This window comes from Lepisosteus oculatus, chromosome 10 (genome assembly GCF_040954835.1).
Source record: "Lepisosteus oculatus isolate fLepOcu1 chromosome 10, fLepOcu1.hap2, whole genome shotgun sequence".
Lineage (NCBI taxonomy): Eukaryota > Metazoa > Chordata > Actinopteri > Semionotiformes > Lepisosteidae > Lepisosteus > Lepisosteus oculatus.
In genome coordinates, this window is record NC_090705.1 from 23,777,977 (window position 1) to 23,805,542 (window position 27,566).

At 37.8% G+C, this 27,566-nt stretch overlaps 1 protein-coding gene across 3 annotated transcripts in view; it reads right to left on the reverse strand.

Annotated features, from left to right (window-relative positions):
• ptpn3 (protein tyrosine phosphatase non-receptor type 3) overlaps positions 1-27,566 on the reverse strand; it is a 133,891-nt gene that overhangs the window by 83,149 nt on the left and 23,176 nt on the right. For 2 of the 3 annotated variants that reach the window (XM_069195012.1, XM_006635729.3), the window contains exon 2: positions 3,477-3,631. In XM_069195012.1, coding sequence (XP_069051113.1) covers positions 3,477-3,631 — 155 coding nt within the window. Of the gene's footprint in view, positions 1-3,476; positions 3,632-21,524; positions 21,647-27,566 lie in introns of those variants that run through there. The other variant, XM_069195014.1, reaches the window with a different exon arrangement.

Sequence of the window (27,566 nt, forward strand, 5' to 3'; positions counted from 1 at the left end):
TCTGTCCAAGGAAACCTACACCACCTGTGACTGTAGCCTTTCCCCTGTCCACCAAGGAGTCTATAAGGTCACTTCTAAGATAAAGCAGGTGCTATCTGACCACTTCATTCCAAAGTGAAACTTTATACCATCACACTGCCGACTTCGTAAACCTGACTTTATTCTTTTGCTTCTCAAAGCACAGTAGCTGTCTCTGGGTATTATCACCCTCTAGACAGCTGCATGTGTGAGAATGACTAAATGCATTTTCTCACACAATCAGTTGGTCTCAAATGGACGTCTCAGAACTCCTGCAGACCCTGAAGAAAGGAAAAATGTTCACGATGGAAAATATAATGGGCAAAATCAGCATTCATAATACTGTTTAAACAAAGTTAAAACAAAGGGCTGGTTTAAGGCTTTATTTTTTGTTTTATACAAGTTGAATAAAACATTCCCCCATCACTGTCAGTGTGAGTGTCATATGTGGTGACATATATATTGTAAGCAAAAAATGTTTTAACAGAAACCCCAATTTTCTCTGAGCAACCAAGGACAGGTTACCAGGACAGATTGAATTGTGTTGCATGTGCTCATTATAAAGATAATAAGCAGTTATAGTGCTGCTGAATAGTTCTGCCGACAGTGGCTGCTCCCTGACCTTCAGTGCCCAATCAGAGAACTGTCTTAGCAGAGCAAGATTTTCACACTGTGCCACAAATTACAGAAACTACTTGCAATTTAAAGAAAGCACGTGGAAACATGACTTTTCAAATAAAAGAAAATCTTACAAGCCAAATTAAATAATATCTGATGTTTTGTATTTTAACTAAAATTGACTGAAGTACTCCATTATATAAATTTATCTTTATTAGTTGAATCTATATAAATATCCAACCATTCACTTTATACTTTATTTCAGGGGAGCCAGGGAGCCTGAGCCAATCCCAGCAAGCAACAGGCACATGGCAGGATACACTCTGGACGGGACGCCAATCCCTTGAAGGGCACACACAGATGCACACGCACACCATGGCCAGTTTTCCCAGAAGCCAACTTCCCTACCAGTTTATCTTTGGACTGTGGGGACAAAAACAGAAGAACACCCACACAGACAAAACATTGTGTTTCTATTCTTCTCTTTTCAGCAAGGACTAAACCTTTACTTGTTCCTTTACAGGGAATACATACTGTATAAACTCCATCAAGATTGCACCCCAGGTCCAGAATTAAACCTAGGGCCCCAGTACCTCGAGGCAGCCAATGCTAACCACTGTACCACCTTGCCTCTAGGAATGATCAATTCCCCGATATTTTTTCCCGTTTACTTCCAGGTAGAAGCAGTTTTCCTATCACAGATCTTGCATCACTATACAAGCTCCATGCAGATAGCACCCCAGATCCGGTCTTGAACCCAGGGCCCAAGCAGTGTTAACTAGTGCACCACTGTGCTGTCCCACTATAGAAATATAGACAATTTAAATATGTCTAGATATGAAGTTTATTTCTTTGTTTTGAGGATTCATGTTGCCCGGAGGTAGATGTGTAGATACATACTATATTCATACATCCATACAGATCCAGCTACCTACCAATGTCTATGGTGACAAAGGACGTTAAAGATTTTGTTTCTGGCTCACACAAACCTGGTATTCAAATTTGCATGATAATTGTTTTGTATGTCGTGTTACTTAATAAAAATATTGAACACCAACAATACACATTCGAACACACATTCGAAAGACAAATTAGAAAAAAACATGCAAACATACCAGTTTCAAGAACTTCATATCGACCAATATAGCAAGTGAGACAACGGTATCCTTGGTGCCATCACATCTGCTCTGGCTTGCATTGTCAGAGTGTCTTTTTATTTTCAATCTACACAAAGGCTTAATTTACAAGTAATACCATAAAGAGCTTCAGAACCTCTGACAACCACAAGGAGGCAGTGTTTAGCAGACTCCTTGAAAGCTCTGACAAATTCAAAACCTTGCATCCATTTGTCAATTCAAATCTGACACTTAAAACTCTCAGAAATGTCTGTAGAGTGTCGGTATAGAGAAGCCATAGTGTGAAAATCCTTGCTTCTTTTGAACTTGAGTACATTACTAAAAGATTTAAAGATGACTTTTTGCACAACAGTTGCTAAGTCTCGGCATGTAACATCTGAAATGAAGCAAGACACACTACTAAGTCTTTAGAATTTTGTGCACTGGTGTGGGATAGATTCCCATTTCCATAATCCCATCTCCAGTCCAGCCTACATAGTTGAATAATAACACTGAAGTGACCTTTAGCATGCTGCTCTAGGCATCTGACCCAGAAGCTGCAACATTAACATTTCCACCAGCTTTCTTGTCATAAGACACTCCAATTTCAAGATTAGCAGGGTTTAAGTCAGTTATGGCATAAAGATTTAAGAAGTAATGAAAATGTCATGTTATGAGAATTAGATAGTTTATCAAAATTAAACAGAAAAGAAAACCACTGGGCAAATCTTTGCAAAATCCACACAACCTACATGTTGCACCCAAGTAATTGATCATAGAAACTCCCTGTAATGTAAACCAGTTTTTTTGCATCATAAACAATTTAACTTTTACTGCTATGGAGCCATTAATCAATCCATTAACCATGTGAGAATTGAACAGGAGACGGTGGAAAAAGGAAAGATTTGCTGGAGGGGATGGGTGTAAATTTCGGTTGGGTTTACAGCAATAAAGCTTTTAAATCTTTGCCATGTGAGTAAGAGGTTTTAAACATGATTTATGTGATGAAAGTAGTGAGTAAAGGTGTTATAATGTTGGAACCAAGCAAAAACATACCTTTTCTAACAGATTAGAGCAAATTAAAATTTGTAACAGCTCTCAAGCCTTAAAAAAGATCAAGTCAGAGGTACTCTCTCAGTACACATAACATTAGGGTCAATATGAAATCGGGATAACAAAACAAACTACTTGAACATCCTTAAATTCAAATGTGTTGAGCAGAAGAAATAGCAAAGAACAAATAAAGCAGCAATATCTTATTAAAGCAGGCTATTATAGCTAAATTAGAGAACAGCAATTCACTTTCGTAACTGCATCCAGCTCTACATTGCAGCTACCAAACTGAGCCTGTCTTCTGCAAAAATGGGTAGCTGGTTCGTGTGAAGACCGTACCATGCTGTCCTCAAGGTTTCAAGTCACACAGATCAAGTTTAAAATGCACTCAAATTGCCTCCAAATCCAGGATCAATAGAACTATAATTGATACTTTTTCACTGACCAATAAGATCATTTTTAATTACCTCATCAAACAAGACCAAGATGGCGATTTGCTGTTATCGTAGGACTTGTTATAAAACGAATGACAAAGAGAGATTTAGAGATTAAATGATCCCCAAGAAACTGGGTTACACTGGTATAACAAAGTTCCAATCCTCATCATCTCCCCACCCATAGTCAGATCAGTTTTTCCAGGTGAATTGTGAAGGCTGGAGCTGAGGCACTTACACTGATTTTGAAGCTCTGGACAGTGCCATCCAGGAAGTGCACATTGCAGATGACCTCTGACGTACTCTTGTCCTTTGGCAGCTCCGATACCCGTATGTTGCTGATCCTCCCGCCTAACACGCGAAGCCTGGAGGTCATCACTGTGGACAAGCCGCCTGCGCAACAGACAGAGAAAAGGAACACTTTTAAGGCAAGCTGAGGAATCTTATTACATAGCAGGATTCCTTAAAAATGATTAGTAATTCTTCAATCACTTCTTTCTGCTCCTGCGTAGAGTACAAAACCTGGAACAAGGCATTTTCTGATGATAAGCTCCCACTACACATTGGGATGAAGGGACGCAGTTGCATATACGCATTTTGATCATACGAACCAATTTAACAGAACACCATTTAAATGGAAAAGTATGGATGTAAAAATTGAAGTACCATAAACACAGAATCTTTTGTTACAGAAACCTGGTCAAACACTTCATGGTTAAACATGGAACTTTATTCCCTATGCATAAAAAAAGAGGTTTTTCTGTAAGCTGCAAAACCAATTTTCATGGACTAGAACAACTGTGTTTTCAACAAACGCACATATATTCTCTGATCTCATTCCCAGTGACACAGCTCATTCATCACACAACTTCAGTTCTGTCCTCTACAGATCTTACGGTCTCATTCAAACCCAATTTGAGTCATCTCCCTAGCGGTTAATTAAGGATGGAAAAAAAAAAGTCAAGTACCAGCAACGTTACAATGAGTGCTTCAAGAAAAGCTTTCCAGATTGCCTGTCATTAAGTGCAGAATTATTTAGCAGAATTTATATTATGACGTCAGCACAAAAATCAAGCCAAACAATTCTTAATCACATTATAAAACCTAGCTCAATCATTTTTTTAAGTTGAGTACTTGTAATGAGATCCTTAGTTAAGATAAAAGTAATGACAAGTACTGTTTTAAATGGTACGCACACGGAGGACTTTAAGTATTAACTGTGAGCACATATGTATAACTTTCCTTTGATAAATTTAGATTAATTTTTGGGGATTTAAAATTAATTTTTAAAAAAATCTATGTTCACTGTGTGCTTTACTGTCCAAAATCTTGTATATACCTATACCATTTATTCTATTCCACAATTAAATATACATGTAGTTCTGTTTCCTTTTACAGAAAATATATTGAAAAAACATATGATGAACATGGTACAGCAACAGTATGTTACAATACTTTACCAGCTTTAAACAAAGTTTCAGTTTATAATACCATCAAGAATTAAGATCTGACACTTCGCACAATGAACTAGGGAATCCAATGCATGTACTGGTGTTGGTTCCTATATATAAATCTGTTAAAACCATAAGCTACCCTAAAAATATGGACCACTCCAGCAGTCCCCTCCTCTGTGTCCTGACTTCCCTCAGCTCCTTGGATGGAGCAGTCCCATTAGAATGCTGCTCTCTCCTTCATCGCTGTTCTCCTTCAAATCCTCCCCCCTGTCCCTCTTTCTCTTGTCACATTCAAATTTCATATCTTAAGTAAACTCATTTAACTTCGCCTTTTAGCCTTGTACTCTGCTGCTATGTTCTCTTATTTCCTTTGTTGACAGATGACTTCCCTCCCCTCTCCCTCTACACATGGGGATCTTGCTTGGCGATTTCCACCTTTCCAAACACTTCCTATGTTGGGCTACATCCCCTTTTGCGCACTCTCGACTTCTCCCTCTCTGTCTGTCTGCCCCTGCTCACAAAAGTTGGGTCTCATCTTCTTCAAGGACTAACCTTCTTCCCTTCCTCTGTCTGTCTATTCTGTTAATTCTTCAACATCTTAGTATTCTAGCTGCTCCCTTAATAGAATATGAACTCACCTACAGTACCTGCATAGTCTTATCTCCTTTTACTCCCTTGACACCCTCTGTCCACTCACTTCTCACCCTGTCCAGTCTTCCCTTTCACATTCCTAAGCCAGAACTGAGCTGCACTCATGTGAAAAGAAAAGATCTATACTACCAATCTGGGATATCAATCACTCTTTATCAACCTTCATTTGCCTATTCAGCACTTGCCTCTGACAAATTTCTGAATCCAGTCCTATAATCAACAATCTTTGTGAGCTTTTCTCCTCTGTCTTATCTGATGACTATCTCCTCTAAAATCTCTGACATTCACAAGCTACAAAATTTCCCAAACTTCCAAAATTCCAACTCCTCCCTCAATCACTAACCCACACCCTCAGCCTACTCACTACCCACTTGCTCCTATTTCTCTCACTGGTGCGCCCTCCTTCAAACCCTTCTCTGACTCAGACACTTCCTCCTTCCACCAGAACTATCACTTGAAATCAGTATCCTCTTCCCACTCATCTCTTCAAAACAAGTCTCTCATCTGCTTCCCTCTTCTTCCCCTTTCTTTAATATTCCTGTACTTTTGTACTGATTTAACTCATTTTCATTCATTTGAAACAGGTTTGCATCACCTCTTAAAAAACAGCCTAGTCCCCCATCTTCCAAATATTTTAAGCATGTGGTAGACCTCAAACTCTCTCCTCTCCTAATGCATCTTGATTCTCTCATCTGGCATTTGCTTGGCACAGTAGACAAAGTACTCACCTCTACATTATGGATTCTTTACCAAGCTCATGCTGCTTCCTCTTTCTTCATTCTTGACTGCTTTGCTACCCTTAAGATTGGATAACTATTATCCCGCCATCTACTAATCAAGACCTTTATAACATATACTTGCATATACTACGACTTCTAGTGAGACTTGTGTCCCAAAGTCTTGTCCTGTGTCCCCTACCTTTCTTTCTCTAGATTCCTGATATTGCTTCTTAAATAACGTTTGCAAAATCTGCCTATATATCAACCTGTTCTACAGAACTATTAGCCTTGGGAGTTTCCTGCTAATACTATTATAATTCCCTTTTGGCCAGACTCCCTGCCAATGACACCCGCCCACTGCAGCACATCCAGCAATCTGTGGCTCACCTCTTCGTTTCTCTTCTCAGCTTTGCACATGTACTGCTTTACACTAGGGCCACCTATTGCATCCAATTCAAAATCAGAGACTTCCCCCTACTGTCCTCTCCACTTCCTGCTCTTTTGGCAAATATTTCATTCCTCTTTTCTGCTTTTTTATCTTCCAGAGGACTTCATTCTCAATCATCAGTGATGGAATAAACTACCCAGATAAGGCAGAAGCGCTCAATCCCTGACCACCTTTTGAAATTTGACACAAGATCCATCTTGGATCTATATTCATACCTACAGGGTGTTTACATTACTGCGCTGCAATTAAACTGTCTGAATACAATGACATTTCGAACCATATCAATACTTTGCATGGCACGTGACATTTGCTTTTCCAGTTGAAAGTTTAAAAAGTTTCCCTTCATTATATCTGCATATAAATTACATTGGAGTTCCAATCTTTAAAAGAGGTGTGAAAATCATTAATGGGGACATGTAGTGACAAATCAATCCCTACGGATTCTTCTCATTTTCACATCTCAATCCCACGACAGAAGAAAATCTTCAAAAGAAAGACCATTACATCAGCTTTTTAGAGTGAGGTAAGAAATATCACAAGCCAAAGGTGGAAAAGTAAACCATCCCACACAAGCAATTGTTAACTCACTGATCGAAGAACCTCTCCAAGATCTTAGTAAATCAGTAGCCATTAAATATCCCAAGTGAAGCAACTGTTCACTTGACCCTTAGATGCTTATTTCAGATGAAATGTGAAACTGAACACACACAGTATGTGGACTTCTAACAATGTGGTCATTCATGCACTCCTTAGTTAGTCTCCAATAAAGAGCTGATGTGAACTTGTTTCTAAACATTGAATTCTGTTTTTATTACAGGAATAAATTTTGATCATTTCCGCAGACCTTTAAGCTAAGAGGAAATAAAACAGGTTATACTGTATGTTGTGTAAATGTAAAGTCTGTTAGACAACCTATCTGGCAGCCTCATTTCAATCCGCATACTGTAGAGGAGTAAATTCACAGAAACAGACATCAGCAGGACAGCACTAAAACATATTCTTATTAATACACCTTTCTGGAGAGCTGGCTGATTTACAGTAGCTGCCCGTGTAACACAGGGAATATGAGTGCACTGCATTATTAATGAGCTGCTGGCCAGGAGGTAATGCATTTACCTTTGACTAACCCCCAGGGAGAAATGAAGGTGAAGACAAGTTCTCTTAGGTTGGGTCTTTTAATCATTTCAGACTACGATGCCTGCAACAGCCTTCTAAATGGAAAAAATAAGTTTACTGCCTTTACCTTCTATTCCAAAAACACTACAGAGAAGAGCAGCTTTTACTGGTTTTGAAAAGTTGTTTATACCAATAGACAGCGAAAATAATTTACTATCAACCAACTTCCTTTCAAACTTTGTAAGCAAGCAGACAAAGTTCTACAAACCCTCAATCATGTGTAGAAAGATACGTTTTTCAATATAAAATCTTCCAACACGTGCTTCCCAGGTAACTACCGAAAACACAATTACTGTACAGATTACTGAAAAAGAAAAAAGAAGTCCTGAAGTCTTTTCTTGAGAAACACCGTTGTATTCATAGGTGCAAAATGTTTAACAAGTTTGTATTGAACATAAGGAGGGGTAAAAGACTTTCATATCAACATTGAATGTAGACTTCAATGTTAAAGTTTAAAGTTCAATTAAAAAACAACGACTCATAATTTATCATTCTTTAGCCATTTGGGACCTTTATAGTTCTGCACTTAGTGAAAACCTCAGATTTTAGGATACTCAAAAACCAACTTTCCGAATTACTGTAACAGTGTAAGTAATTTTATGTTAGTAACCGTGTGATGAAATAATGTACTGCATGAGTATATTCATGTAGGATTCTTGCAACATCAAGACATTTTTACAGCGCACAGGAAAAACAGGTTATGAGTCATTAGTAAAATGCGCTGCTGTATAATGCTGTTGGTCAGCACAGATCAAAGCAACTTTCTCACATGATGGCATGATTGATCAAACAGTCTGACATTTACTTGAATCAAATTGTAACGCATTTACTTCAAGGTACTCATGTAAAAATGATCCGGATTGATTGCTATCCAAAGTTTCTACAAATGAGTGCAGAAATCTTTATTATGCATTAATCTTAAAGTCCATTATAAATGCCTATTGTTCTTGAAGAAAAAAAGAAAATCAGTTAGCATAATGGATTAACCTGAAATATAACACACAAAACACTGGCTTCCCAAATAGCTTATTTTATCATCTTCCATTAAAAAACTCATTCCAACAAATGCTCCAACATATTGGTCTTCCAAAACCAAACAACCAGTATGCATTTTAAGTGTTTATACTGACATACCAATACAAAATGCCCATTTTTTACAGAATTTGCAGATTTCCAGGGCCCGTTACGCTAGTGAGATAATGACATTCATTTCAGTGAGCCATGAGTTAAAAGCCTCCTTGCAGACTGTGCTGTAGGTATAGTCAGCACTCAAAAACTGTGGGCTTTACACTCTGTGACCATCTGGACATAAAACTAGAAAAGATGGAACATCCAGACTATGATCACTTACAAAATGTAGTGTTACATTTTCCCGATACAATCCAGCACTTTGCATAAAAACCTAATTGACCATCTAACGCTCAACGAGGACAAATACTTTTTCCATCATTTATAATAAAGACTGAAATCAGCACTGGAATTGCTATTTCACAGCTGAAATTATTATATTCATAAACTACCAAGTTATCTGAATGAATTAGCTCACAACCCCAAGAACCAGCCCACCAAGCTTTAAAACACTGTCACAAACACTGGATTCCGACTCGCCCCCCAAACTGAAGTCCCCCCCCCCCCCCCATTCACTCATGCACACTGCAGCCTTGTTTCAAGACCTGGCTCCCAGCAATCGGGACACTTTTTGCATTAATAAGCATGCAGAGACTAGCTCATCCAGCAGACCAGTGTTGGCCACTTTTGGTAGTTTTATTTTGTTCCCCTTTAAAGTGTTTCTCAAGCCAGCTGACCTTGTCACTGAGGCTTATAAGCTTATATTATTAAAAACCCTGCTTAACAGAACAAGCAATGGCCAAGCGTCCTGGATGCCAGCCAACGCACAAATTCCACAGAACGAAATGCATCCGAGAAGCATGGACTTTGCACTTGCACACCATGACTGAAAAAATAATTCCGTCTGGAATGCAGCCTACAGAAAACACTTTCCATTTACTCAGTCCAGCAGTAGTGTTTTCCTCTCCTTTAGCAAGAATAACTGTTCGCTTAAAGTTCCATTCGGGAAAGTTTTGCAGCAGCAGACAACATTTTTTCTTTGCTTGTTTTCTAAATGAACAGGCCTCAGCGTAGGCAACCTTCCAAGCGCGTCAAGTACAGGTAGAAGGAAAAAACATTCCCTGCTTTTAAAGGACACTCTTGCTTGTGAAGCCTCACAACTTATCTTCTTTTTAGCAACCAGGTTATCTAAAGAGACAATCCTGGCCCTGAGCAGCTTGACAATGAGTCACTGAAAAGAACATGTTGTACAAGAGCTTGCAGTACGCCACTGAATGCAGAAAGATATCTTCACAACACCTGAGTCCTAAAGCCCTGGATTAAAAACTTCTAATGTAATGAATGCAGTGTACAAGTGACTTCACAGTTCCATAGAGCACCTTTTTAATTCTGCACGTGGTGTGGCATACAACAGTGCAAAACAGAATACTTGCTAAAAAGATTGCCCGTGAAATTACCATAAGTCCTGACAGTACAGTAATAACCACATGAACCATAACTTCTTTCAGGTGTCTTTTCTTTTTAAAAATGTAAAGAGATTTTCCAAAGAAAGCTATTGAAAGCATGTTTTTTTTAATGCTACAAATTTCTAAGCAAAATGGAACCTTGGGGGGCATTTTAATTAGGAGATGTTGAACTAAGCATACATTTTATGCATTTAATACATGCTTAACTAGGTCCAAATAAAATGCTGTGAGGGACAGGAACAGTGTTTCCAGTTCATCAACAATGTGTATAAGTTCACATTACTAAGCTACCACAGAGACTTTTACTGTCTGTTCACCTTGTCTAAATGAAAGGGTACTTTCTCTGTTGCACCTTACCAAAGCAGTCTACAGAAGCAGGTTTTTGTGATTAACAGCTCACAGTTATAGAGTCTCCATTCATCACATCATGCACCTATAACTGCAGGCAGGTCAAAGGGGTAAAAAAATGTACAATCTACTGTGCTTTGCAAGGAGAGATTAATTTAAAGCAGAGGATCTATTTATTTTTCATTTTATGAGAATGTCTTTTTTCTCATTCTGTTACTCTAAAAAGGAGCATTTCAATCTTGGCTGTGACATCAGTATAAAAGCCAACACATTAACAACTGAGTGGAATGTGTCATAAACTGGGCCATTTGGTAACTACAGAAGAACCTGCGAGTGATATTGAACTTGAGTGTCAGTCGAACATTATTTTTACATTAACACATGATTAAGGGCCCTGATAACTGCATTTATTCTTTTAAAATGCATTGTAAAGACAAGACCCCAAACCTTACTTTAAGCTGTTCTTAGATGGTCTATGAAGCCAGGACAGTATAAGCCAAGGGTGTCCAATTGTGATCCTGGGGAGGATTTTGTCTTGAAGATCTTCAGTCCTAACCGGTAGCTTTATACAGTACCATTGCCTCCTCGGACCAGCACAGACCCCAAATGTCTGAATCTACAGTTCCTCTTGTAGTGAACAGGATTACCATTATGATGCATCATCAGTTGAGTAAAACTACGTGTCTCACGATGGCCTAGTCCCAGCTCACGCGCCATATTAGTGGGAAAATAAGCCAAACTTGGTGAATCCTGTTTCAAAGTAATAAGAGCATAATATACAATATATTAAATAAGATTGCCATAAAATCCTTCAGAACCAGGACTGCCTATTCCTTGTTTAGGCTTATTAGAGTGCTTTACCCAGTGATCTGTTTTATGCTTTTTTATTAAACCCGATTGCATTTATACGTTACTCACAATACTCTCCATTACATGGGCATGTTCTTTGCAGAGACAGATTACTGCCCTTTAAGATTCTAATGAAATTTGTTGCTGCACAATGCTCTATGTACACGCCTAACATCATGATGCAGCACAACAAAAGTAAGTGCATTCTGTTCAGCTTTTAATATTCTTGTTAGGATGGAAGCATGAAGAAACCATCCAATAAATTACTTTTGAAAGTACCTGTCATAGTAAGGACCATTTTGAAAAGATGAAAGCAAACCATCCAAATGTATTAGTCCAGTACTAAATCCAACCTTAATTTCTGAATTGCTCAGCTGTTTATTTTGACTATTAAATTATTTTTTAACTATATTCATTTAGTGCTGGAACACCCTCAGAAAAAAAAAGTTGCTTTATATACAACTTAAAACAGTAATATACTCTGTAGCAATATTAACAGTTTCCACCCTATAAAAATTTAATTTCTGTGGTACTTTACTGTCAGTCCAATTAGTCACCCTTCACTGTAATTAGTTTATCTACTTTCCAGATGGCACAGACTCTGACTAATTAAGGTCAGTTGGTAATGCTTGGTACTTCAAAAAAGAAAATAAAAATGCTTTTGGCAAAACCTTCAGGAAACCTTCAGTGGTGGGCTGATATTATAAAGGATAATAAAAAGTGATGGACAGATCTTATCACAGGTTTGCGGTAAAAAAACAAGCACTGATTGGACCAATAATTAGCTTAGAATTCAGACATTGGTGTTGCTTTCTTTGCAGCTCTATAAGAGCTGAGTGACGCTCCTGCTAAATAAACTTCAATGCACTGAAAACTACACCTGTTGCCCGTTGAAATACAATGGCTGTGTGTGTGAAGACCCTTCATGTCTGAGTCATTCCGTTCTGCAGTCCTAGAAATTTGGCTCGCCCCTTGCCACACCTTTGTCTGAATCTGATCATGCATGTGCAAACCCCCTGCACTCATACATAAAGAATGGGAGTGATAAATGCATTTATCACATAGTAATGCACATGATCCACATTCTTTCAAAATCTCAAACATGGTGTAGGTCATAAATTAATGACTTGGCAAGAGGGAAAAGCTAGAAAAACAGAGCAAACAAAGCACACACAGGAACTTATCTAGTTAACAAAAAGAATAAAAAATGACTAATTGTTTTGAGATATCTCTATAACTTTAAAAATAGTGACATAACTGAATCAAGTAATTATAAACCAATAAACCTAGCTCCTAGGTTGTGGAAACAATGGTCAAAATGGATTTAGTAAAAAGAAAAATACAGTGTTGCTTAACTAACTTGATAAGATACTCTTAACAAGCAACAACAGTAACAGAAATTCACGGAGCACATGAATATGGTCTTTAGATTTTCAGAAGGTTTTTGATAAAGTTACTCATAACATTACAGGCGTTAGGCAATAGGAGAAAGGACTGTGTTCAATTTGAGAATTAGTTGATTGCAAACACAGATAAGAGACATACCCTCTCGCAATGGAATGAAGTGGAGTACCACAGGGATCTGTACTATGTAAATACCATTCCTAAATTACATAAATGACTTAGAAGTTAGTATAATTCACAAATTAGCCAAATGTACAAACAATATCAAAATAGGAGAATTAGCAAATACTACAGAAGTATTCTATTTTACTAAAGAATTTAAAGACTGGGTAAACATATTGCAAATGGTGTATGCAAGTGCAGAGTTAAATTCAGGCAGCAGAAAAATAAAAAGGAACTTGCTTTGGCTCATGAACTATTCACCAGTACAGTGGATTTAATAGGGTGGGAGAATGTTGCCTTAAACTAGACTGGAAAACCAAGAACACTGACTTAAAATTTTAAATGAATTGCAGTTTGTAGATCACTCTACAAACTCTATTAGAATACATAAGATGAAGCAGTAAAGGTTTTCAAGTAATATACAGCTAGGAAAAAAAGTAACCAAGACATTTTACATTTACATTTTAATGATGTTTACTATTATAACAACTTTATTTACAGAGCATTATTTGGTTAAGAAGAAACCAAGCTTGCTATTTTTAAATCTTTCATCCATATTGACCTGAGTCTTAAAAAACATGACCACAACAACTCAAGATAAACCATACCTGGGCAGCCAATATGAAGTGCTCTCATTGTCAGGTGTTTCTCATCATCAAAAACATTCTTTGTTCTTTTAATTTTAAAATTTAGACTTTTTAAATTATATACCAACTCAATTTGGAAGCACCAGCTGTGTGTCTTTCATGTCTTGGTTCACTGTTACTGTACGAGTGAATGAGGAGATGTGGCAGACTCTTCAAGCCTGCCCACTACAGAAGCACTTTTAACACGTCACAGGGTTAATGGCCCAGACATCAGCAGTGACTGGAGGCAAGGTACAATCCTCATCACCATCCTACAAGTAGCTGAAGGGCTTGCAGCCCAGGTGGCCAGAGAATGCCTGGCTCTCACCATTTTCCACTCCAGCCTCAAGAGCGCTGAGCTAACTGTGTGCCGGGGTTGGGGGATCTCAGCCACAGTCTGACCCACGGCTCGCCTTCATTGCACAGCTTAACCTGATCTTGGGAGAGCACCCAATTCATCCAATATAAATAAATACAAATATTTATAAAGTACTTATTTTACTGTAGAGTAGTTTTACTCAATATAAACATTCCAGACAACAGAAGATACAATTTTGTTATCCAGCCAGGTACAGGTGTGAAATACATTGCGAACTGGGATACTGGGAGCACTTGAGGTTGTGCTACAATGCTATTTGGAACGAATAAAAAAAACCCCCACTGTATTTACAATAATTATTAGCCAAAATGATCTGGAATAATTAAGCAGAAAGAGATTAATGTAGCCACTATAGATGAAGGGGTTGAGAGATTAAAATTGGTATAATACAAACTGACAAAGTATTATAAAACAAATCATTAAAAAAGCAGTCAGGTTTAGAAGTCACAGTGCAGGAAAAAAAGATCTTTGGATAAATTATTAAAAACAACAGAAGTATTAGTAGGCAAGGTCAAGGATTTTACAAATATGAACAGATTGTAAAATGTTATCTCATAACATAGCTCACTCCAAAAAAAAAGAAGTACTCCTAAATATGTTGTTCAACTTCACTGCAAATGTATTGTTCTTATAGACAGTAGACATGTTCCCCTGTTTAAAATGAGCTCCTGGACTACCTGTTTCTACCAAAGTAAGAAAAAAAAAACTACAAACGGTGTCAGTTACCGCTAATACTATTTCAAGGGTACTGCAGTCTTCTTCAGCACCACATGGGGATTGAAAATACTCCTGCAGATTCCTGCGTTACTCTATCTGCTTCATTTTTCAAAGTTAAAAATGTTTGTACTGTCAGAACTACATTATCCAATAGAGGTCTCAAGGAGAGCAAAGTCCATCAAAACTTATTTAGAACTCCCTGTTTTGGTCATCAGATTTCGCTTGACGTGTATTATTGATTTTGTGACCAATGGCTCCCACTATTTAAGGAGTTAAATATAAAGCTTTTGTACTGTACAAAGGATAGTGTTGCTCCTGGAAATAAGATTACATCATCTCCTGGTAAAATAATGTATACTCTACAGGATAAAAAAAAAAGAAAACAGGGGTTTCAATCCATATTGCAACATGCAGTACTGCAACAGAGAATGAAAAGGAAGTAATCTTTCTATAAAAATACAGAACATCTTTATTCTCTGAACTGTTATTCTAAAGTATAAAAAAGGGACCAATTTATCAAATGCAGCATCGATTTTCACCAGATGAGAAAAAAAAAAGCTGCTGAAGTTCCAAATATAAATCATTCCTGATGGTTAATTTCTATAGAAGGGCATGTCTTGGAAACTGATGATTCAGAGTTTGCGGAATTGAAAATTTTACTCTTCCTCCGGAGGGAACAGAATCAAATGCAGTTTTTCATTTGGATCCCGCAATCCTCTAAACTACAATAAAGATCTCTCAAATTGAATCATCTCTCTGCCCCCCCCACAACAAGAAAAAATGTTTCAAAGTATTGATTTACACGGAACAATTTAGCTCACTGTGCAGTTATGGATATTCTTCCATTGCTTTTCACCAACATTTGACAATATAGTTGTATTAAAAGGCCGGAGTTTCCATCATATTTGAGTGTTGAGGATGGGTGAACGTCCCTTTTACGCATCTTAAAAGTTTAAAAAAAGTTTAAAAAATGCCACAAAATAAGAATATTTTTAAAAACAAATTGGCAGATAATACAATTGGCTGATGCATCATCTGTGATGCAAACCATCCCCACTGCTACAAAAACTCTTAATCTGACAACATAGTCATCCACACTTCCCCTTCTAAACCCATCACTTAACACATGATTCTTAATGTTTCCAAGCCAGCTGGTACATTCACAGGATTGAGAATTCTATTTCATGAACAGGAAATTCAGACGGAATTACTCTATTGTACCTACTCTAATGCAGTTTGCAGTTGCTCATTTAGTTGTAGGAATTTAGAAGAAGGGATCTACAAGGAAAACAGCGTTTTAAAAACATATGTTGCGTAAATGGTACTGAATTAAGAACTTCGAACGTTTCCAAACAAGATGGAAGAGCAGCAAACAAGGGCGTGTGATGTACCATCATTGTGATAGTTGGTGAAGAAACAACACAGTTAATCCCCCCTCAAGGCAAAGAAAGTCAGGGTTTAAATTCTCCCAGAAAATACAGAATTGAGTTTCCTGAGAAAGCGGTTTAAATCAAAATTTATAAAAAAAACTATTTTTAGTTCTAGCCATTCCATTTTTTGAATCAACAGTTCTGTGTTTTTTATGACACAGCTCACAATTCCAAATTCCACACTCCCACACAGGAGAATATGAGGAAGTGCGGGCAGATTACTTGGCTATATCCCCTTACCTGCCCACCTGTCCACTCATCTTAACAGGTCATAGGCAACACAGGCCTGTACCAGAGGCTAGAGAAGCTCGTTCCGATTGTGAGGGACTGGAAACTCAGGATGCTGCAGGGGTCACTGAGACACGGTAATTTCCACCCTACCCTCCGTGGTGCTGGTCCAGCTGGGCACCACTGCTTAGGGAATCCTAGGAAAACCCACAATATGTGTGGATCATATAACCCAGCCTGCATCCATGCCTCTGGTTGAATCAATCAGGAAGCCTTAAGAGTACCTTTGATAAAAGCAATGTACTGTAATATGATGCTCAGGTACTCTAAGCCAATACAGAATCACATGCCAATTTGTTCTATGACACCTTTATAATAAGTGCAATTAAATCTACATACAAAAGAAAAAAAACAAATGTACAATGTCATTTGTGTAAAGTTATGTTTGTGTTCCTCTTTTAAAAATACCAGAAAGGCTAGATTCATAGCTGATCATAAATCAGTGTTACCTGACTAAAGGCAAAGTTACCAAGCCACTAGCTCACCTCTCCTCTGGGCAGATTTCACACAAGATCATTTTTAACTGTCAGTCACAGAGAACCACTTTCATTATTTTTATTGATACAGAACCAGAGCTGCAACAGAGTACAGTAGCTATAGTGACAAAGCAATCAACTGCCCTAATAAAAGCTGCCCTTTTTATTGCTAAAGAACAGTAGCAGTTGAAAGGGGGAAGAAGACTTCAAAGGATTAAGAACATAGAAACAAAGGTTACAAATAAGAGGGGGGCCATTCAGACTGCCAATCCCGTTAGACTGACGTAATATGTCTGATTATTGCATGGTATAAAGTTCACACCCAGTTGTTATAAATTAGACAAACTCTACACTTTTAACTATATAAAACTAACTTCTCCACAAAAAGTCTAAAAACCTTCCAACATATGGAATTCCTAACAGAGGATGTTATGAACGTTGAGCATCTATTTTGTAATCTGGGACCACAAACTCAATCCGATGGCTTCTATTCTCAGATCTGTAAAATCAGGCTAGGTCTGGATCGGAGATCTCTTAGAAAAAAAGTTAATAACTTTACCAAAGCAACATGAATGTCTCTAAGCTTTAGAAACATTTTATATAGTCCACTAAAGCAAAAAAACTACCACCACATATGCTTACTTTCAGTTAAATGTACTCAGACAACAATTAGGAAAACTGGAGGTTGTGTAAACCACAAGCTTTGTGGTCGCTAATTCATCTCTGACAAGCAGGTTTTTGATAGGGTTCAGGCTAATCCTTGGGCTCTTTGAAGCTGCTGTAACATCTCCCACTTCTGTCTCATGAAAAGCTCTCCAGGTAGACTCTGCAGAAAAGAGATGTGGACAATTTCAAGGCACAAGTCTCTCCTTTCCCCACAGTGTAATGCATCCCAAGACTCCTCTTCACATGGCAGCTTTGTGAATACTATCCAAACAGCAGATGGCAGATTCCTGCTGACACAGCTTTCTGTAGACCCAGTCCTGCCACACGTTGGCCACAGTCAACAGTCCATCCTTAGAGTCAATTAGACATTGTGTTGTACAGATCTTAAATAGCTTTCCAGTAGCTTTTATATATTCATAAAATGTTTTATAAATGTTGTTTGTTTATTCCCTACCACAGCTGGAGAGGAGCAGAAGCTGGATTCAAAGCCTTGTCCCTCTCAAGGCTATTAGCACATGTGGATGTTCAGTATCTAACCAGCAAGTGATGGTTAGAAAGCAGAGACACTACGCAAAGCATGGAATAAAAGTTAATTAATTTGATCTATAAAAGATAGAGCAATGCATTCCGATAGAGTTAAAGCTCCTATCGTAAATTTTAAATTTAGTTATATACATATAAGTAAAAACAGGCTTTTAGATGTAGCTATGTACACTACATAAATGCCACTAATTTCTGTATTTCCAGATGTAAAACTGAGACTGTGTGTGATGCTCAAAGTTACATAGTGGTCTCACATCAGACTATAAGCCAATAGATCCTTTTGGACCAGTGTTAAATCAAAAGCAGCTGCCTGTCTTGCTATACACATATGGCTGACAGAGGTCCACAGCATTACTTAAGAAAAGAGTTCTGGGGAAATAAAAAAATAAGTAACCATTTAAACTCTACCATATGTTAATATCTGTAATACAAATTAAAACGTTTTTTTCCCAGCACTAATGATCATAAACTAAAAGTCTTGACAAATGCCAAGGAGCCAATTAAACCACAAACCTGCCCTTTTTAAATCCTTTATAATGACCTGGAAAAACTCTTATATGTGCATTGTATCTTATAGCTACCCACCTTAGAATGCAAAAATGAACTTGTTATTCAGGTGACGCATTTGTGGGTCACCAGACAGTAGCCAACCCAAACATTAAAGATTTCCTAAGCATGAGAGTTCTTGCAGATATAACGCTTGACTTTTTGTGGCAGGAGAGCTCCTAGACTTTCACAGAGGCAATGTGACAGTTACACAGTGCAGCCTTTCGGCACACTGCCAAGCAACAGCTTCCTGCATTGTGAAAATTGAGGAAACACTACAGCTTCCTTTATAGCCTACTTCCACTTCCACAAAAATCAGTGGAAAATCAAATAAACATACCAAGGCAGACGTGATTAAACCACTGCCCAGGAAAGGAATACTGCTCCAATAAACAAGAGCACAGGGAACAGTGACGCTTACACTCAGCCAGTCACACTCTGTGTCTCTCTTATGTCGCACTGGGGAGATTGAATTAGCTTGAACAGCTGGAGTGACTTGCAATCGAGATGAATTTAAATTGAGCACCGCAAATCTTGAGTGAACATCACACTGGGAAGAAGGCAGCCTTTCAATTAACTGGAAGAGCTTGGTCTCGGAATAGTGATTAAAGGGATCAATGGAGCTGTTATATTGGCTGAATAGGCCTGGAGAGGCTTAAACAGATGTTTGAACATCGATGGGGCTTTGCAGCCAAACACGTCTCCTCCCTGGCATTCAGCCACTCACAATCCAGCATTCAGGAAGTTTTCCAAAAACAAGAACTTTACACACATTTGCAACCACGAAAAAGAGAAGAAAAGTCAGAGAACCCATGGATATCCTTCAAGAACCTTGCAGAATGGTCTTTAGTTTGTTTTAGGTGAAATGATGCATATGCGCTGCTTTGGAATGATGCTGTAAAATTCGCTGATTTACATTATCTTAACAGACGAGGACCTGCTCGTGTATAACAAAGAGTTCAATGACACAGGGGTAAAGAAAAATCGCTGTCAACATTCATTTGGTTTGCATGCCAGTGGGTTGTTAGAGTATACAATGCATTAATAAACTGGACATAAAATAGCAAGGGTTAAATTCCTGTCAGAATTATTTATCTAAACCATTAGAAAGATATGGATAATGTGATTAACATATGTATGTAAAAACCAAATATTACACAGCATAAGGAGCTGGAAGGGTAACTTGCAACATGTGCTTTACATGAGTTGCACAGTAGAAAATCTTTACTGGGTAGTACAGAAACAGTAGATTCTAATCCTGATCATTCTGTACATCTAATGTTCAAAGTAGCAAGACAACCTGATTGCAATTAGGCTGTGACATACTTAGTTTCAAGTATTTAGGACAACACCCTGGTTAATATCAAATGTGTTGGAACTCTCCACATCAGTATGTAAATTAATGTGCAACAATCAGTTTGGTAGAGAAGTCAGTGACCTATCAATTAGTTTACCTCCGAGAGCAACAGCATCTTCTAGAACTTCAACTGTTAAAAAAAAGAGGACCTGTTATTTCTGTTCAAGGTCAGTGAACCTGCACTGAAATGGTCTAATGAAGACTTTAAAAAAAAATGTATCTGAAACATGTGTTTTGGAGAGGAAACCAGTATAGGATTGATGCAATACTATGTATCGACCTAGCAATTAACTGGGAAAAACAAAGGGCAATGTCTGAAAGAAAGAACCATAGGGATCTTCCAAAATTAAGTAGCCTCACCACATGCAATGTGTTACCTGTTATGCAACCCCAGGCTATATTAAACCAGCAGGGACGCCACTTCCTCACTTATTCAGAAACATGGAGAAAACCCAAACAAACAGACATTTCCTAGGTACATCAATTTGTCTTTCGGAAAATAGGCCCAGTCTGGACCTGCCCTGTTTTGTTTTTTGCTCCTCCGCCTAATGCGGTTTGACTAGAAATTGTTCCCAACAGAATGTTAAGAATGTCAAATATTTCCTAACCAAATCGCACCTAAATATAAGGCCTAAACACAGGCTGTGAGCAGCGGTATAGTGAATCAAGGTACTTGTATGATGTCAGTCCTGCCTAATGCAGGCTTACTGTACATTCAACACAGAAAAGTACTGTAGATTATTCAAAACATTTTAGCAGCACTAAACAGCAGAGAACATGCAGGGCCACAATGTATTTTGTCAAATACTTTTTTTGATACCAGTTTGGTACAATAGCTCGTAGCGAATTGATCCAAGTATCTCATCAAACTGTTTTCCTGTAAGACACCAAGGAATCTGTTTCTACAGCATAGCTGGATAGCCTGCTTCACCTGACCTCAACCCTTTGGGTAAATAAGTACCTCCTGCTCTTGGTTTTTAATGCACTTCCACAGAACCAGAAATTTTGCATTTTAAAAAACATGATATGCCCATGCTCACATTGCTTTGCTATCCAATATATACATTGAGGTTTACTGCTGATATTGATTCTTAATATACATTTCTACTTTTTTCCCCACCCCATTTACTCCCTTCAAACTCTACAATCTAGGCAGACGTCTATATTTCAAGACCACAATGCTGCTAAATCTTTTGATGCAAATGCAATGAAAGTCAGTACTTCATATCAATTATTCTTAATGTTGTTCCTTAGTTACATTTAATCATTTGAACATGTACTGTAGTGCCTTGCACATTTTTCACCACCTTCCACTATCACATAGTAGTAGAGTCCTATTTATTTCAAATTAATTTTCATTAGAACTGTAATAATAAAACTAGTGTGAAGTAGGATGAATGCCATTGAAAACATGCAAAGAAAGTTACAATATTTAGACAGTACCTGATAGAAGCAACTTTGGGTGCAAATGATGTTGAGAGCATTGTTTTTGGATAGGTCTCCATCAGCTTACCATATCGCGATGATGGAGTTTTTGCCCATTCTTCCTATACTGCTCTTGGTCTGACAAGTTCCTTGAAGACAATGATTTTTAAGTATTTCCATAAATTCTTTGGATTCAAGTGGAGACTTTGACTAGGCCACTCATGTGCACTTTCTGTCAAACCACTCCAATGCGGCTTTGGAGTTTGACCCTGCTAAAATGTTAATGTGTCCTACTTTTAGGTCTTTGGCAGACTAAAGCAGACTTTCCTTTGAGATTTGCAAACAAGTTCTGCTATCTCACCCTTGATCTACAGCTGTATGACCAGAACACGCGGTGTCTACAGTCCCACAGAATTAACCCAGATCAAAGGCTGTCATGGTATTTACATTGACTTCAGGGGAGGTGGCCTTGGAGTGCTGTGATATGGAATACAGTCGTTACAGACTAGCCTCAAAACAGCAACTCTATTCTGCAGTGGCAGAAATCTCACCAATAAGAGCATTTTGAGAGACAGCTGGAATCTTAATCGGCCTGTGTAGAGGCAGACAACAAAACTTCTACGTACCACACTAGCAATCTTATCTGGGAAATACAAGCTTTAAACAAGTGGAAAAGATCAACACCTGTGAGAGAGTTCCTTACAAAATCAGAACAGCCAAACATTATCCTCTTTAACCTTTTTCAATATCTGAAGATAATTTAAATGTGAAATCTTACCACATGCCTTTTCAAGATCCAAGTGGTTTGGCTCAAAGGTTATCCATCTATTTTCTAACCGCTTCATACAATTCAGAGTAGAGGGGGAGCCGGAGCCTATCCCCACAAGCAATAGGCACAAAGTTGGCTACACCCATTAACTTACCAGTATGTTTTTGGACTGTGGGAAGAAACCCACTTAAACACAGGGAGAACATACAAACTGCACTCAGATACCACCCAACGTCCAGAAATGAACCCAGGGCCCCTGTGCTGCAAGGCAGCGATGGTAACCACTGCAGCAACAATGCCACTCAGTTTAGAATACTGTAAAATGCAAAAGTCTAAATTTTGTCTGCCACTGTAATTTTACCATTCACTTGGGTTATGTTGAATCTATTTTATGCTTGTTTTTCTTTGTTTTTATTTTCTGGAAGGAATGCTTGTCACTGAGGTTAACTAAAAATTTGGAGTATACACACATGGTTTGCTGAAAGGTTAAGGTTTACTCATATCTGAATACATCCAGAGAAAGTTAGAATGCTGTTACATCTGGATTCAAACCTGCCGAGACTTGCAGGCCTCCCACATCCTAGTCAAATGAAAAAAGGGTATTCAGAAAATATGCCCTGCACTGCACATTCAATGTAAAATTGTAGCTCATAGACTGCGCACTTGAGATAAAACTTCAACAACAGAGATAAAAACACACATAAGAATCATCCCTCAAGTCATGTGATTTGGTTAGCTAGCTGATGAAGGGTTAATATCACAAAACAAACAGCTTTCGAGAAAAACCATACCAATTAACTATTACAAGACAAAATTAATACGAAGGAACTTCCTTTGTGTAGCCATAAACACACTATAAATGGAATAAATTTTGTACATACATTCCTTCCTAAAAATCATTTTCAGTATCTCAGCATGACAGGAGGGAGACAATTACGCAGTCAGTTGCAGCCATACCACCCTGCAATTCACAACTGGTAACCCACTGAAGCTAAACAGGTGTAAACCTGATCAGTATCTGGTTGGGCGACCTCCTGGGAAAAACCAAGGCTGCTGCTGGAAGAGGTGTTAGTGGGGCCAGTAGGGGGCGCTCACCCTGCAGTCTGTGTGGGTCATAATAACCCAATATAGTGATGGGGATAATATACTGTAAAAAGGCGCCGTCCTTCAGATGAGATGTAAAACCGAAGTCCTGACTCTCTGTGGTCATTAAAAATCCCAGAGTGTTTCTCAAAAATAGTAGGGATGATACCCTGACATTCTGGCCAAATTTCCCATTGGCCCTTACCAATCATGGCCTCCTAATAATCCCCATCTATGAACCGTCTTCATCACTCTGTTCTCCTCCCCACTACTAGCCCATGTGTGGTGAGAGCACTGGTGCAGTATGGCTGCCGTCACATCATCCAGGTGGTGCTGCACATTGGTGGTGGTGAGTGTAGTGTCCAGAAAAGCAGTGTAAGCAATTACTACTATTAAATGCTTGCTGGGTGCATGCCAATTTTGGGAAGCAATAAAAAAAAAAAACATTTGATTTCAATTCTATATGTCTGGCTGTTTAAAGTGATGGTGTGTTCAAATTGTGTAATGCACTAGTAAGGATTTACTTAGCATATTTAATATACTGTTTGGTCACCATGTTCCAAAAAAAGATATTGCCGGTCTCCAATCAGCCAAGAGAACAGCATCCAGAAATTCCTGAAGGAGTCCTAAATTCCTGAATGTCCTAAAGGAGTTCCCATCATTAACAGACCTACATTTTTTTAGGTCTGGAACAGAGGCAGTTAAGGGAAGACTTGTTATAAGTACTCAAAACCCTCATTGAGAAAGTAAATGCAGTCAACATCTTCAGAATGAACAGTGAATTTTGAACCAGAGGAGAAAAGTAAAAACAAGTGGGAAGCTGAGAGAGAATGGAACAAACTCCACAGCCATGATGATGAAGTCAGTACCCTGGCTTCTTTCAAGAAATGGCTGGAGGAGATGTTTTGCTCAACAAACTACTAATATCCAAACAGGCTAAATGGGCCAAAAGCCACCACCTTGTTTAGAACTCTGGTTATCTATTGGCCAGCTCACACATAAATCATCCTTTTATTAGCCAAAATAATGTCTCCCTGGAATCCGCCCCGACCCACACATTTTTTTCCCCCGAGTTGTTCAAAGCTTATATTTTGGCATCCTAGCATTATAGTTAAAAGCCTGCAACTTGCATTAAAAGGTGATGGCTGATTGTAATTTTCTCATGCATCACCTACTCGCTATCTGCAATAGCAAAAAGAGTAGAACATAATGCAGTGAATCCCCTGAAAAGAAAATTAAATGATTCTGAATTCTGTTGCTACTTTTGCTCTTTGTTGGTGGAAAATAAACTCTGGCAATGAAATATGATTAAGACAAGAAAAATCGGTGCATGTCAAGACAAGTTCAGACCGACCTGATTGTGCCGAGATGGGAATCTATGCATTAGATGCTGTGTGTATGTCACAATACAGGCAACGCACTTGGACTCTCTGTTCACTATGCGCCTGACTCATCTACCGGAAGAGCCATATTTCTGCCTGAAGCTGCTGTACATATTAAAATTTGAGCCATTCTGCACTGCAAATGTAAATATGTCATGCGAAGAGTGAAAAATGAATAGTGGAACAACAAAAATTAAACCTGTATTTCAGATCAGCACTGCGCACATTGCCCGTGAGAACATGGAAAACACGCAAGACTGCAGAGATGCTAAAGTCATGAGAAGAAACAAACTAGTTCTACTGTTGCCATTTTGTGCCTCATAATGGGGAAGCAGAGTAAATCAGGTAATAGCTTTAATACCATGAATTTAAAAATGAAGAAATCTAAAATAATGTAATTGTTCTAGTTATGTAAACATAATTTTAGTGCTTGTTTTAAAGAAACTGGCCAAGCTTCCTACATGTGTGAATTTTGAGAGTTAGTTTATTATGACAGTGCATATTACTGGGTTAACATATAAAAAGCACTAATTAGTAACTTATAGCTCTTACAGACTGCCTCAGAGGTTATTTATTACAGTCAATAATGTATACCGTCAATAATGTAATAATTCAACCTTACCACATCAGCGAAAAAAGTACCAGTTTCATGAACCCCCTCAGAGTCGTTCACATACAACACTGGGAGGAATGTGAAATCAAACTGCAAATTATTTGTAGGAATACCCTAACATAACTAAAACTGATTTCTATGCATGTGAGCCAGTGTACACCATGTACTTGCCAGAATGATATCACTGCCTATACCACAGCAGGCCTTAAGGTGCTTTGGTATTTTTTTTTTTTTATGGCCAACCTATGATATTGTAGTGTAGCAACACAGTACTACTGTATATATTAAATAACATTTAGTTTGTATATAAAAGCTATTAATAAGTAATTCATAATCTTCTTTAAATACCCACCTTTTCCTTTCTATAATTATTGACAATCCTGTAATGCATTTATAGATTTCTGTGGTGAAATATTATCCTTCTGAAGTGTACCGTTATGTACCACACATGCGTAGCATCTTTTCACTACTCCTAGGCTATGTACTGTAGTAAGACATCCAGAAACCCGCTCCCAATTTACATAGCATGAATAACCCAAGTCGTAGGTTAGTTATTATAAACTTAAATGTTTTTTGCTCCAAATAAGTACAAAATAACGTTTTTGCTTTATTTTCATACAAATCAAAAATTATAAACAGCAAGAAAACACAAGATTTACATTCATATGCTTAAAACAATAGAATTCTAATGCAAGTTACTTTTATGTACTGAAAGGTATTATCACTTTAGAAATTACTTGAATATTCATTTTCCAGAAATGCTAAATATTAGTAATACTGTATATTAAATCATGATCGCTATATAGTTATATATAACTAAAATATACAACAACATATTATTATATACTCATGTGTTGACATCTATGCATTTTAACTATGATAGTGCCAGCAAACCACCAAGATAAAGCTTCAGTGCATAGCTCGCTTTATTACCTGAAATCTTGTCATAATAGAAAAAGAATAATGAACTGTACATATCCCAGTTGTACAGCTACCTTTGGTAGGTTTTTCTGCAAAGTTATTTGATGAGCTCTTCAAAATCTAAGGCATGATTTAACTGACATTAGAGTCCTTCACCCGCGCTATCATACCTTTGCTGATCCTTTCACCAACTAGTGAAAAAGGGAGCAGTAAATAAGAAATGCCATTTCACTATGGAATACAGCCAAGGACATGGCTATGAAGAATCACATTCTTTTGACGTTTTTGGGTCACAGTATGAGGCTCAGCAATGTAACTTTCTTTATTCTATTACGTAGTAATGAATAAAAAAAATTCTGAAAAATTCTATAAAAATAAAATTTGTTCTCTGTGGCCTTTCTGCATTTACAGTACATCCTATTAAGATTTCTCTGTGAAAGCTGCATTTGTTCCAACAGCCAACCTCATGTAATTAAGCACATTTTCCTTTTGACACTGCTTGTTTTGACTGCTTTCAGATAATACTCATACTGCATGTATAACCTGAAAATGACAGAAATTGTCATATCAACACAATTGTTATTTATGCGCAAGAGAGAGAAACATTAATGCTCAGTTGACCTGATAAAAAAAATAACAGATCATGTTGCTGTACTGAGGGCTAAAATCTTTTGGTCTTCTATTTTTTGCCACTATTACTTTCCAGGAAGTAATGAAATTACACTTCCTGAAGCCCCCAACATTCCTTAGGACCGTATATGGAAGATGTTTTTCATTTGGTGGGGTCAAAATTAGGCTTTAAAGAGATCAAAGCTAATAACATCACAAAAAACTATCAACACTTGTACCACTATACACTCCTACCAACATGTGAGAACATGTAATTTTTTGTGCTATTATAACTATTATACAACTATCACACTTAAAACATTATTTGTAGTTTACTGCACAAAATTGAAAAGTGATTATATCCTACATAGAATCACAGAAGATTCCAGTTAATGTAACTAAGTTCAGACAGGGATGTCAAAACCCAATATGGATGTCTGCAAGGTTAAATAAAATAACTAAAAAAGGTGCTAAAACATTTGTTTGCTACTTCGTAACACACACTTTTTTAATTGGTCCTTTTAGGCTAAAGGGAGGAGCTGTTACAGTCATTGATTGAACATCATATTTAGAATACAGTATATCCAGCCTTAAAAGCAGTTAAAAGTTAACACACCCTTCCCAACCAAGAAGAAAACATAAATCAATGGTTGATGTTATGTGCTGGAAGGTATGAAGCAGATACAAATGAGTTGGGAAACATGGCTAGGAATTGAATGTATTTGATACTATAAGTCTGTCATGGTACAAAAC